The following is a 17,702-nucleotide window of genomic DNA, read 5'->3' on the forward strand; positions in this document are numbered from 1 at the left end:
TCCCTGACTTGAAGGCTCTGGTCCAAATTACACATATTCAATAACATAATAAAGCCTCGTACAGAGCCATAAATTTGTTGGCCATTCTCGGGAAGCTCTTCACCACAACGAAAAACATGAAAGTGCTGAGTAAACTTATCGATAAATATTGTTGTATTGTATATTGTTGCCACTATCCCCCATTGCGCCTAAACGCCATGGTTGTTGGCTTGCTGAAATGTGTTTCAGCTCTCTCCAGGTTTTCCAGAGGAGCTTACACTTTTCCTATACGATTCTGTGCTATTTGTTTCTAGGGTGACCCACTTGTCGGCCATTCTGAGATATTAGATTCCAGGCATAATATAGCCTGGAAGTGTGACCTATTCGCTGTCGCTTTTGAGTCACAATGATGGCTACTTTCGATGTACGGCTTTCATATAACAGGACAGAGTGAACATTGGCGCGGAACAACCTAAATGATTAGTATGCGAACGACAGCATTGTTGACTTAGGCTGATCTTTTTCTCAGTTCACTCGTCTGACGATTGACTTCTATGATCCTATATGACCTGCGTATATACATATATAAAAGTTTAGAAGATAAACTCAACCGCATGTCATTCGATCTTTTGACTCTTAATTAAAATCTTTATTCTTGCCTTGGATTATGGTAACTAGAATGTATAACAACTGATAATAATCATTTCTTGGTTAAAAATACAATAAATCTGTGTAAAAATAGAAAATATTTCTATGTATTTCATTCAATATATGTTAAAAACAACGCAACATATACAAATAACACCAACTCCCTGCGAATACAATTGTCTAATATGATTTATGTAGTATTTTTTTCAGACTTTATAAATTTGATTTCATGAGGGGTTTCAAATACTCATGGAATGACTTATTGACGGGCTCTTGATTGAGCGGACTTTTCTGGGCCTCTTGGAATAATCTCTCATATACGTTACCGTCGTAAGCTCCCAAAGCGGAAGACAGCACTCTATCGTGGAAATCGAAACCGTCTACGATGGCGACAGCATTCGGCCTAATGCGGGCTAGAACAGTCTCGAGTCTACGTTGAAGCTGCGACACTTGACTTTCATCTAATTGCACAAACTAAAAAGGAAACCAATTCAGATTCGAATCGAATTCAAAATTCAACAAATTACCCTTAGCAATTCACCAAGATGAGTTAGACATGCATCGACAGAGTATAGTTCAATAATGTCTTTGAGAATTACAGCCAAGGCTGGCGAGGTGTCTTTCGAGTTTTGCTCAAGTTGTTCGTAGCACATTTGTAGGAGGAATGCTCGGCAGTGGATCTGGGAAACAAAAGTTTGGTTGGATAGTTTTTATGCTTGATGTGAAGATTTATCAGATTCAAAATAATCAAACTTACATTTGCTGCTTGGGTCAATTCTATTCCTGATAGATTGGCAGCTTCTTCCTGGCTATAACCGGATTGCCTGCGCTTTTCAACACTATTATAAGCAAGCCGCACTTTCCTGGAAACGTTGGCAGATGGTTATAAATTCCAAATTGTCTACAATTTAAGGAGATACTTACTGGGCCGCAACAAACTTGAATGCTTCAATGATTTGTGGAACTGAGCCATCCCAATTGGTGAACCTTGTTGAATCTCTGTACTCGCCGAGGTAGGCTACAGTGGGTACAAGTTTTTCATTTTGTAATGCGAGGCTCCAGGCTTTCATTAAATAACGTGCGGTCTGGAGTAAAAGTACAGTATTTTCGCCTTCATAAGTGACTGCCGCAGTTGCAATTCCGTATATTGTCGGGAAATTAGAGCATTCCATGTAGCCATGGCCGCCACACGAAAGACGTAGCAATTCAACGCCAGAACTAGCGTCGGCTGTGCAAATTGCTTTTAAACAACATGACATTGCGTGGAGTTCGGGCAATCGTTCCAAGTCTCCTTTGGCCAATTCACCGGTGATTTGATTATACAAATCCCAAATATAATTTGCGGCGACTTTGAATACGAATGCCTTTGCGATTTGGGGGAAGAGTTTCAGTTGTTGCGTCACATGATCGATGATCTGTGGTTCTGGCTTGCTGTAAATGAACAGTGAAGCGAGTTATTTGACATCTGAACGAGAACAGCAAATGCATTTTGCACATATTCATTCATTTCATGAATCTTAACACTTTTTTTCAGGTGATTTGCAAGATAGTAACCGCGAATAAATAAATGACAGAAATTTTAACGTGTACTAATCTTATCTTAGCCAATCTAACTCCGTTCAAGTTATCTCTTAAAATATAGAAATACTTTAGATAAGACTGGAAAATTTACAGTTACTACGTGCGTTTTGCGGAATTTATCGCAAACAATACCTGAACTTATTGAACCCTCAAATTTACTTATATTAATCTCCAAAAATAACTGAACATTTTATTGTCTTACTCACTTTGGATCGATTGGACTTTGCCTCCGAACTGCTGAATATCTTGTTGCAATTGTTACTGCCTTAGCGAGATTGTTCGAAGCATCGCCTACAATAGCCACCCGCACAAACATCATAGTTCCATATGTCAGGACGGAGGCTTTGGGCTTAACGAATGTTCCATCTTCCAATACTTGAGCATTTTTCATAAGCATATTCTTCCTAGGAATACGGACTTTCTCGAAGCCTAAATATCCGTTGTTTACACTCTTCATTCCGACCTTGGTGCCAATTTCACCAATCTTAATTCCAGGCAAAGGCATGTGTGTCTCTTCATCCCGAAGCTGAACAATAAATGGATGGATTCCATGGCATTCGCCTTTCGTGTAGAGTTGAGCAACGACAACGGCATAGTTGGCGGTGTGAGCCACTATAATTAGAAAGGTTTTATATTCTGGACGAGCAATACGCCGTAATATACATTACATCCACCGGGCCACCATTTGTATGAAGTCAGTGTTGGACTATTTAAAACGAACTCCTGTGTTTTGGGGTCATAATCGGCACGAGCTTCTAGTCCACGAATGAAAGTTCCGTGACCAAGTTCTGTTTGGGCATAGGTTCCGATAATGTTGCAATTCCATGCACGCGGCAGCCATTCAGCTTGTTGTTCAGGTGTTGCTTGGCCCAGCAATGTTGGAAGAAACATAACAAAATGCACTGTCAGTGGGTTTCCTTCTTTGATTAGCCCTGAGCCAAGGTTCCCACCGAGTAAAGCCCTGCAGGTAACCAGAATCAGAACTTGTTATTTCATTCAAAAACTTATGTGAAAAGTTAAACTTACATATAGTTATCAATGGAATTGCCAGTCTTCTTCTGGTACTCATGGAGTTTCTTCAGCACAATGTATGACTTTTTGACGCTGTGTTCATAAAGTTCCTTGTGAGACATGTACGAAATTGGTAAGTCATCTTGCAGTGCTGGATCATTAAGAAAGTAGTCCTCTGCAATACAAACAAATTCAGCTTATAATCCTCAGAAATAAAAAAACTACAATAACACATAATATGTAATATGTAAACCCATAGAATTTGGGTCCTGAACAAACCTACATTTTCCCTCGTATATTTTAATGGGGCCTAGAAATCATTTAGAAGTTCTGCTAAGCGTGGTAAGGAGCAGTATAGCCTTGCAACATATACCAAGGGCATGGGTGTGAAGGCGGGCGAAAAGTATCCTTTTTACTCTAAAAGTTTCAGGACAATTTCCCTCGCATTCTCTATACCGAAAACAGTTGGTGCTGCAGGTGGCGAGGGCGTAGACGGAGCTGTAACTCTGCCGACAGAATCAACAATAAATGACCGAGTAGACGGTGGTGGCACCGGGAAACGCAGTACCCACTTTGAATTGCTGGTCGTATTGCAGTACGTGAATGCTCCAAGGCCTAATTAGGGCTAGGTGGCTTCGGTCACTAAACCTCACCAGAGGTTATCTGGTACTATGCGGACTGGGATAGCCCTTTGAGTTTACATGTCCCAGGAGAATTCCTGGGGAATGTACTTTCAACCCGGTTATTAGCAATTAGCCCCTTGGAACTAAAAGGAAAGATTGTTTTTAGATTGAGACAACCTTATTGTTTTTATTAGTATACATCGATATTTCGGGAGCCACTTGCTCATTCTTCAGTGCTTACAATCTGAAGAAGGGAACAACTGGCTCCCTAAATATCGATATATGCTAATAAAAACGATAGGGTTGTCCGAATCAAAAAAACAATCCTTTCTTTTAGTTGAAACTCAGAAAAAGTCAACGTTACAAACCACACCTTAGTTGAAGTTTCATGGGGGTTATGGTTACGTCCAAGCAGACAAGAGATTTTCGGGCCTCAAACGTGGAGTTGCGTTTCAACTCGGGTGCCGTACTATCCACCAGTATGAATGCTGAGGCATGCCTTCAGTATAGACAGGTAACGTTGTTTTTTGTTACAAGGGCAAAATAGTTCTTTAAGGATGCATTGCAACTTCCCTTAATAGAATACTTGTCACAACGGGGCTCTGATTGTAATTACAAACTCAATCTATGTCTTAAGAAAACTCTGGGTTAGGTCTAAACGGCAGGTACGCACATTAAGCCATTAGCACTTCGCTGTACCGAAAACAGTGGGGAAGTTCTTGGAAAACTACGTTAGAACCAACATTGTCTTAGACCATGCTGCATGAACTGATCACTCCACAAGTTGATCAAGATATCAAACGCTAGAAAAGCGGAAGAATATAGCAGTATGTAGGCCGCTGGACGTTAGATGCCCCTTGTGAAAATCCCCCATAACAAAGAGAAGTGGGGAGAGAGGGTTTCCTTTATGAATATCGGTCACCAGGTTTGGTGATCCCGAGAATAGCATATGCCGCTTTGTAGATTGTGTTTTTAGTTTTGTTCTCCATTGTTGGATGTTCGTGATGTTCAGCAAACACATGAGAGCATTTCTTCTCTTTTTTCACGAAATCGTCACCGTTTACTTAGCAGCTGGCCACATTGTTGTCCTTAAGTCTCAGGGGCGCAATCAACGGCCGATGTTGAGCTGCGATGGTTTCATAGGCTTCGCAGTCAGTAGCAGTGAGGGGCGTCTTATGAGGATATAGTCGATTTGTGTTTTGCTGTTGCCAATATAACATGTGGGAAAATGAGACAACTTCTAACTGAGATTGTTGTGGGTGCCCGCAAAATTGATGATTCGCTCGTCATCCTAATTGCGTGTTCCAAACCATTTCCCCAATGGGCCCTGTTGCCAACTGCTTTTTTGCCCACAAGATCACCCGCAATGACGATAAAGGCGTCGGCAAACATGTTAAAGGCCTTTGTGTCAAGTAGTTGTAAGAAGGCATCTTTCTCAGCAACGAGTCGACCTCTCTTTGGGGCGTAAAAAAACAATCGAGTGGTCAGCAGCTAGTAGTGAACTTCATTAGCCTATCATCCAACTCATCATCCTCAATGGCGCAACAACCGGTATCCGGAATCCGGTAATAAGGAACTCCAGACATCCCGGTTTTGCGCCGAGGTCCACCAATTGCCCCACTTCTATTATGGTGCCACGAAAATACTCAGAGACACCATATTGTGCTCGTAGGCTCCTAAAGTTGAGATGTTTATAGTCATTTTTACCACATCCGCGTTCTTTATTACAGCGTTTGAAACCGCAACATCGTGTTTCTTATAGAGCACGACGCATCTCTTTCGAAAGTCCCTTACGAATTTGCCCGGAAGCACAATATCCTGCACTTGTCCAAAGCAGGTCAATGCACCTGGAAGAATACTTAATTCCAGATACTAGGCTGAAACACCTAAGATAGTAAACATCCTAAAATTCCTGTCAATTGTAACTAGACACACTACAACCATTACAAGGACACAATAGTAAAGTCGATTGTCTGTGGTGTTTGCTGACAGGGTATTTCGAATTGCTTTTTTTTGCAGAAAACGCGTGAATATCGGGAGAATAACTGTTGATAAGCATTAAGTGGAACTAAAGGCATCTATTCTCCTAAAAAATACCGCATTTTTTGACGATTAAGGACAATTCCAGGGAGGTCAACTAAGTAGAAGCTGACTTAAATTAAATGCTAAAGCAAAAAAGACGCAAGTGCTCGTCCACTGCCTTATTGCCTCAACGTGGCCTGGAATTCAAAGTATTCGGACCTTATTGTGCTTATGGTTTGGAGTTCACCTGGTTGGACCTGAGTGCCTTGATGACCGCTTGGCTATGGGTCAAAATAGCAATGTTCTGCCTCCTATAGTTTTTTTGGAGGTTGAAGGAGGAACATCTGTTTATGGTCTATATTTCACCTAGAATATACTAGTGTGTTTAACCATTGTTTCAAAGTAGGAGACTAATGTTAAGTACTGCACTTCTTGCACGCGCATCCGTCCACAGTTCGTCGTGGATTACTTTAATTGCGGAGTTTACTGTTTTCTTCCCTGACTTCAACATATTTTTTACTAAGTTCCTCTGACTAACCACTACATTCAGCATAATGCACAGGGTCCGCATGTCTAGGCTTCAACCACTAGATGCGATTTGGGAAAACCTCAAATGCAAACCTGTGCAAATAGCTCCTGGAGCATTTTGCGTCCTCGGTAAAGTATGGAATCAGATGGTAACTCTCCTCTTCATGTCGGTTGTCAGTCAATTTCCTAATATAGGTTGTGAGCTGTAAGTCCACTGACCCTTTTGCGACTCCTCTCACTGTTATTGTCACCTTCGCTGTTTTCCCGGTGATTCGGGAGAAGATCGATCAGAATCATCTTTATCTTATAACGTTGAGCGTTTTCTTTAGGGGTGATTCCGAAGGTACAGCAGAATCTTAGTATAGCTAAATGGTATGTTGGTTCTCCCTCCTGCTGGTCACTTCGATGGCCAATGCCTCTGCCCAAAACGCCGCATACAACAGCAGGGATATGCTACACCGGCTTCGATTAACTTAAGACTGCGTCTTTGCCCATCTCTATTAGGGATTATCCTTATCAGCGATGTGCTTGCATTGTTCGCTTTGCGCAGACATACAATAGGTGTATCCTAAAGTTCCGCCAGTAACTTGACTGGAGGCACTGCAGACTCATATTTACGAATGCACATCACATCAAGGTCTAATCTGTTCATCCTCATTTATATTCATACGTTTTGTCGGAAAACCGTGTGATCTTCACTTCTTCAAACAGTAGAAAAAATCGCCGTTCGCTACCATGTTAATCCATGTTTTTTTTTTCTCTCTCTAATGAAGCATTTGCATATGTTATATCAAGGGCCGAATCTAGACTTCTTCCCTGAAAAGTAGACACACTTATGATATTGGTCAACACTATGTCTAGTTCCGAGAAGATCTCGCGTAAGGCGTAGCCTTTTTGCATTTGTTGACCTGCTGGCCCATTTTACAGTCTGGGCATTAAAATTTCCGGCTACAATTTTTGAATTTCTACCTCTCGCGTCCCAAGCAAAGTCTTTGAATGTAGGTTTTGCAAGACAAATTCAGAATTTTTCAAACAAATTTAGAATTTTTCAAACTAATTTCAGAAAATTTCCAAACTTACTTCAGACTTTCCAAGTCAATTTCACAATTTTCCATTTCAAATCCAGAATTTTTCCGATATTTTACTATAAAGTTTTATACCAACTTTTTATCATTGGATAAAATTGGAAACGAGATTCTTTGAGAGACATCTGGGCCGCCCATCAATTTTCAATCAGAAACTTTGGTCAAGGAATCGGAGCTGGAGTATCAAGCCCGGTAATTTCCTTATTCTTGCCTTTTTCTCGGAGAAGGATCTCTTCTGCGTTTTCCGAGTTTACATTGATTCTGATGCTTTATTCAGCATCTCTATACCTCTCTTCTGCATCGCTTTCCGATGATTTTGGCGGCATTACTTAGCAACAGTTGATTTTAACTCTTCTTGTCCACTTCCTCACCAACATTATATCCCTTTTATCATATTGTGTATTTTTGCGGATGTTTTTGTTATCCTTAATAAACTCGGATGAGTTCAAAGATCTGTTTTCCCGCACATTCAGTACCATTGTTTACTTGTATTACTTTAAAGTGATTATTCTTTTTTCATTTTCATTTTGTTTTATTTTTTATCTCTCAAAGATCCCCGTAAATGATTGTGATGCGGCATTTGGATGTTATGGAATAAATACGGCGCATCTCCTCTGTATATATGTTGATGCCAGTACATTGCTCCATTACTTTCCCCATGTTTCGAGAAAGTACCAACATATTTACTAAAGCTTCAAGTTAGAACAGATTCTATTAAATTATCAGCGAATATGAGCTGAGTAAACATTCACCTTTGAAACCTCGTCAAGTATTCAACGACGACCAATCAAGCACACCCCATATTAAAACTATACAAATCCTACTGATGTTTATGATTCTGGGAAGCTGCTTATCATCACAGTGAAGATATGAATGAAACAATCCGCTTTTACGACAAGTACTTACTACTGGCTTATCTCTTAACCGACTTATATTCCGTTGCTTCCAACCAAAGGTTGCAATGTGTGATTTTGCATATTTGACAAAAAGCTTTGATTTTCATACTATCATATATAGAAGCCATTTATATGACGTACAACTCGAACTTATCTGCTTTTTTAAAAATACATATATGATAACTCATATTCATTAGTGAACCCGGATTAGCCTCAGAATTTCGAAGGCATACCCAATAACAAAAGTTTACGAGCGTCTAGATGAAATTCGCTCACATTTATTGCTCAAAGGGTGTAGTTGAATGTTCTTATTATTAAAAAATACGAAAAAGAATACTGAGTGTGTAAGAAGCTCTGTCAAATGTTTTTCAATAGAGCTAACTACATATTTGATTTTTATAAATATTTGAAAAATGCTACCACTTATAGTTTTCCCGCTAAATTTTGTATCGATTATATTGTTTAATAAATTCACTTATTTATAGTTTATGGTACCTATGGAACTGCAGTACTTAATTTATACGAAAAAGCAACTACCAATTAATGATGCAATGAAGCGCAAGCGGTTAAAAGAAAAAACACAACACTGATGAAGCTGCCGATAACCGTTAAAAACAATGTCGGCTATCCTAAAAAGTGAGAAATCAATTGTTACAGTAACCATCGCTCGCAGTTACCTTTCAGTATCAGCAAAGGTGTGGGCAGACACTTGTGCCTCTGGAAAAACCCAAAGTATCTTTTGTTTGTCGACATAAGGAGCGATAAGCAAACCCACAGGATTTTCCACGTTGGTTAAGCATATTGGTTACTAGACCTTAGCGTTTGTTCGCGTATGCCATGCTTACCCATTCTCTCCAGACATCTTGGCGAGAATATATTAGACTAATTTGTCTGAAGTTCTTTAGACTTTAGTATGCGGACTGCCTCAACCTTTTGTCAAGAGCCACGTGGTCCAGAGAAAGAGTTGCTAGAAAAGTATTTCCAAAAAGTCGCTCTAGGTGCTCCATACCCTCCTTTTGCATCGTTGGATAGCTATGCTATCCATGCCAGATTCTTTGAAATGTTTCCAGGATACTGTAGCAGCTCATGCTTTTTCATTAATAACCACCGCTCCAGTTTCTCTTGAAACACTTCCGTATTGAAAAGCTCGACGAAAGCGAGCGGTTATGTTACATGTTGTCCTGGACGGTGTATCTCCAAGAGAGTCTATACTGACTCAACTCTAGAGCCGCACTTAGCGGTTTCGTTGAAGCTCAAAAACTGATGAACGGCTTAAAAATGGACACGGTGCCATAGAGTAGGATACACCAAATCAAAAACCAAAATATCCCCCAACAACCAAAAATTACACACCAAGTCTAGTGGCATACATAATGTAATATATTTCGACTGAGAGAAGATTTATACAGGAAAAATCAAAATACTGGGTTCGGTATGGAAAAATAAAACAAGTCGGGAAACCGAAAGCTTGACGCTTCAGGTATAAAAGGTTTTGTGTTTCCCTATGTGAGGAGCATAACGAAGTTCTCCATTGGCTGATAGCATTGACCCGAGATATTTAAATCGCTCAGTTCTGACAATGGCAGTAACCTGCCCAGAACTGAGCGATCTAAATATCTCGGGTCAATGCTATCAGCCAATGGAAAACTGCGTAATGAAATTGCTTCATGCATTAAGGCAACCTGGATGGAGTGGCATTCCACAACTGGTGTTCTTTGTGATCCACGTATCAGCGAACGTCTCAAATCTCAAATCTCTGGCTTGATACGGTAGATGGGGATTTAAAAGTTTCGTGATTACATCCTGATCAGGCGTTTGATAAAATAAAATGGCGAAACCGATCACGACGAGCCGACCCCGCTTGTGAACGGGACAAAGGCTAAAATAAAAAAAAATTTTTCACCCCCCTTTTACATGTATGTAGACCCCCCCTAAATCTCAACGTAGAAGGATATCACTCATTGCATGTCTCATTGTTCACAGTTCCCACCTTCTCACCAAATTTCGTGTCAATCGGTATAGCCGTTTCTGAGAAAAGTGCGTGTGACAGATAGACGGACAGGCAGACATTGAACCGATTTGAATAAGGTTTTGTTTTGCAAACAAAACCTTAAAAAGGCTGGGGAAAAGTAGATTCTTCATGAATGGAATTTTAATATTTCCCGCGAATGTCAATTATTCTCGTTAATTATGACGTCAGCATCTTGCTGTTAATTCGCACGAAATTGATAAGTTTGAGCTGCTATAACTTTGACACTAATAGTTGGATTTTCATGGAACTTGGCATGCGTATGTACGATACTGTTCTCTATGCCGATGCAATTCGCGCGAAATTGCCAAGTTTGAACTGCTATTTTAGTTTTGCACATGTATATGAAATATTGTCCTCTATGCTGGAAGTCCTAGGATGGATTTAAGGGTTTTTTAGTCAATTTCTAAAGTTAAAGATATCGGAATGGGGCATATTTTGAGGTCTAGATTTCATCTAAGCGCACCACCCTGATTTTTTTGGGAATTTTTGGGTTTGGTAGTTTCCGAAAATGAGTCCTGTCTCACTTTAAGTGTGTACATTTTGACTCCTGACTCGAACACTTTGCAATTGATACCCCATGACTACATTCGACGCAAATTTAATCACCATCGTTAGTTTCTTAACTCTCCTTGTCTGTCTAATTAGTATATTAAGAGATCACAGTAATGACTAAAGATATAAATAGCAGGAGCCGAACCTAATGTAAGTAGTTGAAAGTGTATTGAAGAACGGTACAATAGGTGCTCATCGAATATTGTTATGTGGGGTATCAAATGAAAGGTATCAATTAGCACTTTTCGAAACAGATACTATTTTCGACATTGTCTGAGTGTAATTACGCAGTGTTCCTAGCGATTAATTATTTTAAACAATAAAAACTTGTTTTTCCTGTTCGCTAGTGGTGGTTTATATTTTACAAATACCGATATTTCGGGAACCACTTGTTCCTTTCACTAACAAAGTGAAAAGAAGAGGGGTGCGAATATCTGAAAAGAGTCAATTATTTCGAGAGTCCGTTCTCAGAAACTACCCTACTCAAAAATTTGAAAAAAAAACATCATGATCCGTCCGCATGGTATCTAGGCCGCAAAATACTTCATATTACGATATCTGTTCAAATAAAGTTAATAATATTATACCCATATATATTTAAAATTTACTGCTAACCCCCCCCCCCCCCTTTAATTGGAGCATCAGACTGGAAAATTTGGTGGAAATCCTACTATTATTAACAAAGCTGTAGTAGGTAAAAGGGGCTCCTTTCGCGTTAAATCGTTACTCCTCACGAGATAAAATGCCACTACCACATCAAATTGAATATCGGGTATATTTAACGTATATACACTACGAGCTATATATAAGTGGAACCATTGCACAGCCGAATATTCTTACATAAACAAATCAACAATACCTTTCAGCATTCAGCTTCTGGTTTCCCGAATTAAATTATTATGAAGTTCAATGAAGTATTAAAATTTAAACCCTTTTAGAAAGATTTTTTCATGACGTCTGAACATAACGACGTTCAGTTATTACACCATTGGATGGCATTATAATCGAATTCTACTGTATGATGGAAAAGGTCAACACTAGAATTGACAGATTCCAATAAAATGATATTAAATGATTTGGATAATTTTAACGGCACGTACATTGTAAAATGACGTGTAAGGCTGAAGTGCAAACGACCATGCCAGATTTGTCAATTAACCGGCGTAGTGGCGAAAAATAATAAAAACAATTGTTGCGGCAACAATTCCATCGAATATAGGTCTTAAAGGCTGTTAGATCGATTTATTCAGGACCGTAATGATACACTAGGAAGCGATGTGGTCAGTATTGCGATCTTCCGTGATTCTTACCCTGATTTGACTCAGGTACTCATTCACAACTAAGTCGACTTTCAGTCAAGATGCAAATCTCTCTGCCACTAGTGAGATTTGAACCGTGAGTAAGCCATTCGGTGGATAAGCACTTGCGGGTGAAATTTAACGGTCAGAGTCCACTCGCGATGGACGTCAATAAATACCAGGTTCATTACATAATCTTAACGTTTATTTCTAATCTCAATTCCAATTTCATAGTAATTAGTCATCATTGCCGAGAAAGTTGATTTTAACTAAAGCGTCCTTTTGTTCTGAGTAATTCGTGTATTTTTATTCCGGCTAATTATAGGTCGGTGTTTTATTTACAAAAGAAATTTTAAAAAGTTATAAACTTGCATTTGTTAATTACTATATAAATATACTACTATCAACAATTTATTACATAAACTTTGTACTTTTATGACTACTCGGATCACGCTTTTGAAGTGTATGAATGGCCCCTTGGGGGTAGATATTGTGACGAAAATCATTTGGAAAAATATGTGTGACGTCAATTAAAATCGTAGTAATAACAATATATGGATGGTTCACTGATTAGAGAAATAGGCTGTTTTAATCCAAGGTCATGGTTCAAATCTCACTGATAGTAAAAAGATGTTTATCGTAAATGGAAGTTGGACACCATTCGACTCATTTGTGAATGGGTACCTGAGTCAAATTGGGGTAATAACCACGGATGAGCGCAACGTTGACCACATTGCCTGCAGAGTCTAGATCCAATTAGATGCATTGTAACAGCAATTATTACTGTCATAATGGCAATTAGAATTGTAACAGATGACTCGAATATCAATTTCTCATCTAAGTAACAATGCAGATAGGATGAGTGCGATGACCCGTCAGACTGAGTACCTTGGTTTTGTTGGTGTCTATATTCCGTCCGAATGTATAGCCCTTTTTTCCAAATCCAAAGCCATTGGAGCGTAAAAGCCTTCCGCGTTCTCCAGACAAGGAAGAACGTCACCGTTAACAAGAAAATATAATATTAATAATGGCTAACTCCGCTTCGGACTTCAAATTCCTCTGAAATTTTACCTCGATTCAGCACGTGCCTTTTTAAGTCATGATATGTTGCTCTGATAATAGCTTGTAGTTTGGCCAGAATGCCCCTTCTGCGTAGAACACACAAGATACACTCCATGTTCATGATGTAGAAAGCTTTCTCGAAATCGATAAAGAACAGATGAAGCAAAGATTAAACTCCGCGTACTGTTCCAAAATGATCTGCAGAGTGTTGTCAATGCAAGAGGATCCAGAGCGGAAACCAGGCTGCTCTCTGTCGAACAAGCTTTCGTGATGTTCTTTGATGGGTTCCAGGATTATTTCAGCTTTTATATTTTGCGACGGCAGGAAGCATGCAAATATCTCTCCCATTGCCGCACTTGGGGTGCCCTTTTTGGGAACGATCACTCCCTTCTTCTATTCTCTGGAAAAGACGTCGGATTCCCAGGATTTCCGTATAAGTGGAAGTAGCAACTCTGCAGAAATTGCAGGAGTAGTGATGAATACTTCTGTGGGAGACCTTGAACACCAGCACTCTTAAACCTACTGCTGATCGTATTCAATCTGATTGGTCGTACGGTGTCGGTTAGTTGAAATCCAACTGGCTTTATGGCAAACTCTGGTTTTAAACAATGTTCATTAATGACGTGACCGTTTTCCCCCCATTATATACCTCAGCAAGGTATTGCCAGAGTCCGCACTGACGGTCAGATCACCCATCACGATCACAATGTCAAACCTCTCGTGAACTGCATGTAATTGCTCATAGAAAGGATCGTTCTTCACTATGTCGGACAATCATCAGTTCCTTGTTTTCTGTGCTGTCGGAAGTGTCGTCCTTACATACTCGAGAAGGGTGATCAGACCCGAGAGTGCCACGAAACCTTACCGGAGATCATCTAGTATCATGGAAAACAGGATGGCCTTATGAAAGCATATTTTCCGAGGGAGTTCCTGGGGGAATTGTTGCCACCTTGTGGCAATTTCATGGTGACTGTATAAAAAACTTCGCATTCCCTGGTATGAATGCTGAGTCTGCACTCAATACCGCTGTCCCAGTCACAGCCGAGCTCTAATTATGATCACCAAATTGATCCCTGTCCGAAGAGAACCGTACCTAGAGGTACTCATGTTAAACCCCCAGGACCTTGTACTCTGTCGCAAATTTCAGTTAATGCATAACATCGTATAATTGTGATGCTTTTTAACCTGGACTGGAATCTTGCAGTAAAGATCCTGTCAGAGAGTGCGTCTTATGATAGCCGTTATTAACAGTCCGACACAGGTTTCGTTGCTGCAAAAAGTAGACGAATATTTTCAGAGTCCCTCCATCTTACTTCGCTTAGGCGTAGAATGTGCAGTCTTATTGCTGGCTTTGGAGAAAGCAAGTTTTCTGAGAACAACGGTATCATTTAGAGCGTACACACATTTCAGAAATCAATCATTAGGTGTTTTCCATAACCAAAGGTCGTAGCCGTGAGATCATTTTCTACCTGACGCGTTGTTGACGTTTCGAAATTCGCAGTTGACTAACCCACAAATTTCGATCCCTTTAAGTGACCTTTTACGACAGATGCTGATTTTTGAAGTGGTATTTTTGCGTTTCCACAAAGACCCATACCATTATATTTTTTGAGGAATGTAGACGTCGAAAAGTTCGTACTTTTGAAATTTAAATTTACATTGGCACAGCAATCCGTGAAGGTTTGGTTGATTTTTTGTTTTTTTCCCTCTATACAAAGCACCGGACTTTTATTTTTCATCTCTAACCATTTTCGACACTTCACTCCTCGATTGATTTTTATTTAGTCGGTAAGATATTGTCCTCAAATCGGAGCGCAAGTTCGAAGATTTAAGCAATTTTCTAATTTCAATTGATTTATCCATGACGCGGATCGACTATTCTGGATTTCAATCAATGTGCTTCTGAATTCTGTTCATATTTTTTGAAGTTTTGTCGGCTGGTACCCGATCATTTTTTGAACATTCTCGCGAGGTTTGATGCCACAGAACCTTCTTTGTACAACTGAATTACACATTCTCCTTTTGCTTTTAAACTTATTTCGCTTAAGTTGAAAAAAGAGAACTAGGTTTTTTTCCTTATTCTGTAAATATTTTTATTTTTTCCCCGCATACGATCGTTTCGGAGACCACGTGCCTCCTTCTTCAGTGCTAGTACCTAATTAATTAATCTACCTTAAGCTACCCTTATTTACGTTGAAACTTTTTAGCCCTAATAATTACATCATGCTTAATTAATTAATTAATCGATTTCTAAATTCCAGAACAACTTTTGAAGTGATCAAAGAACTGCTCAACGCCCTCAACACAGCTTGTCTATCGCTCCAGATTGCGATGCGGTCGAATTCCCCATGTCAAGGAAAAGGTTCGCCTACACAGCCCATAAGCTGCGAGAACTCGTTTCATCTTTACCTCTGCATGTTTTTTCTAGAGACGTTTCTTATTCAGAATAACTCCAAGGTATAATATTTCACTTCATTAAAGAGTTAAAGGGTTGTATCTCGTATCTCTGGAAGGCAGAGACCATTCAGTTTTCTCCTTTTTGTATATAATACCATTGTGGTTTTATTTGGATTTATTGACAGTCCTATATTTGAGGCACCAATTTTCAATCAAATGAACGGCGCGAGATCTCGGCTGCATAAGCTTAAACGTGTATTGGCAGATTTTCCAGTTCACATAGTATTGAGTCGATGAACAAACTCCACAGAAGTGGCGATAGCACACCTCCATGAGGGCAGCCTTTCGCCGCTTCCGTTAATAGGTAGCGATCAACACCCACTACGGGGTCTAATCCCAAACTTATAGAAATTGATTTCTGGGAAGCACTTCGCGTTTAAAGAAAATATTTTCAGAGTTTTACAGACTCTTACTTCGGGATAAGAAAACTGATGTTGGAAAAACACTGAACCAAGTGTGTTGAATTCAAGAAAAAATTTATAACTGAAAATCGCAGTCTTTTATTGTCAGGCCGATAATTTTTCCCCTTGCCAAACAAATGAAATATTGTAACGAAATATTTTCAGAAATGAAATACACAAAACTACGCCGGGCTTTTACCCTTCGACTTGTTTCTGTTGGTTTAGTTCGTCCGAAGCTGAATGGCAAACACATAAAAACCGCAGCGGGTAAAATCGATTATCGGCCGAGATAATGATCAATTCGGGACCGCAATGAGAGCAAAGTCAACATGGATATTGACATTTTCCCTTATATTGAACTTTAATGATGGGAACAAAATGGATAGCACAGATTGTGAAAATGATGTAGGCAGGACTGAAGTACCAAGGATCTTGCCTGTATGACCGATCTAGCTATCAAACTGGCGAATAAACACACGACGGGCGCCTAGGTGCGGATGAACTCGAACGATCACAATCCACCCGGGATGGTCCACTACCGGTTCATTACACAATTTCAGCATTGATTTCGCAGTTGTAATTTCAAAGTAGTAATTAATTCTTATTGCATAGAAAGCCGGTTTAATTAAAGAAACATTTTCTTTTAAGTGATTCATATAATTTTGTACCACCTAATTGTGGGTCAAAGTTGTTTATAAGTGAAATTTTACAGAATTGGGAAACTTATCACAAACCTGCAACGGCTAATTAGATACTATACCATAAACATAACATTCTTCGATCGCCAGTTTATTACATAAACTTTGTACTTTTATCACAGTTCAGGCCACGCACTCTTTGAACTGAATGAATGGCCTTCACTTGGGGGTAAATACGTACGCCTCCCGTCCCCCTGCATGGACAACATTACCAAAAATTTCCGACACATCACGAATGTAGTCAACGCACCATTTTTTGGACAATAACCATTACTCAGTGATTTTCCCGCGAGTAATCTCGGATCATCTTCCCAGATTGCGCTACAGTCACGCCTCTATTTCCATAGTACTTACCGAGGAATCGTTTGTTCTCCAGCTTCTTCTGGCCGCCATTCCACCAAACAGCTAGTTCCTCCGTTTTGAAAGAGGCCTTCTGGCGCTCCTTCAGCAAGTCAGGGTTGATCTTTTGGGCTTTGGCAGGCATTACGAACTATTTCCAAGGTACGACTTCACTCGCTAGCAAGCAAAACAACTCTGAGTCTACACTGACGACCAAACTACGCGATGATGGATAGTCCGTGCGTAACCTTTGGCCGCTTTTGAGATAGACGAGAAGCAAGAAACCCAGCGAGTTCTTATCTTCTGCCTCGAATTGGCTGGTTTACGAACTCTGGACTCGCGAAGAATGTGAGCATTTCTGGCCGACAGGTATGCGATCAGTACAGGTGTCCACTTCGCTCACTTCTCAGTAATTCCCCTCAATGGAACTCTCTTTCAGGCCTAGTGAAAACAATGCACGACTTACTACGAACAAAGCGGGCACAAGTGT

General features: G+C 39.9%; 1 protein-coding gene across 1 annotated transcript; it reads right to left on the reverse strand.

Moving 5' to 3' along the window:
• Positions 1-637: 637 nt before the first annotated feature.
• Positions 638-17,689, reverse strand: LOC119653626 (probable peroxisomal acyl-coenzyme A oxidase 1). The gene is made up of 8 exons (XM_038058403.1): positions 17,228-17,689; positions 3,235-3,394; positions 2,877-3,169; positions 2,415-2,820; positions 1,552-2,058; positions 1,385-1,490; positions 1,155-1,307; positions 638-1,101 (listed from the first exon to the last, which is right to left on the reverse strand). Exons 1-8 carry the CDS (start codon positions 17,355-17,357, stop codon positions 841-843), a joined length of 2,016 nt encoding a protein of 671 aa, XP_037914331.1. The 5' UTR covers positions 17,358-17,689; the 3' UTR covers positions 638-840.
• Between the last annotated feature and the right edge of the window lie 13 nt (positions 17,690-17,702).

This window comes from Hermetia illucens, chromosome 1 (genome assembly GCF_905115235.1).
Source record: "Hermetia illucens chromosome 1, iHerIll2.2.curated.20191125, whole genome shotgun sequence".
Taxonomy (NCBI): domain Eukaryota; kingdom Metazoa; phylum Arthropoda; class Insecta; order Diptera; family Stratiomyidae; genus Hermetia; species Hermetia illucens.

Coding starts and splice junctions, on each gene's coding strand:
- LOC119653626 (XM_038058403.1), bottom strand. CDS start 17,357: ATGCCTGCCAAAGCCCAAAAGATCAACCCTGACTTGCTGAAGGAGCGC. Junction 1,491..1,551: donor TTCAAGTTTGTTGCGGCCCA/GTAAGTATCTCC, acceptor CAACGTTTCCAG/GAAAGTGCGGCTTGCTTATA. Junction 1,308..1,384: donor AATTGACCCAAGCAGCAAAT/GTAAGTTTGATT, acceptor TTTGTTTCCCAG/ATCCACTGCCGAGCATTCCT.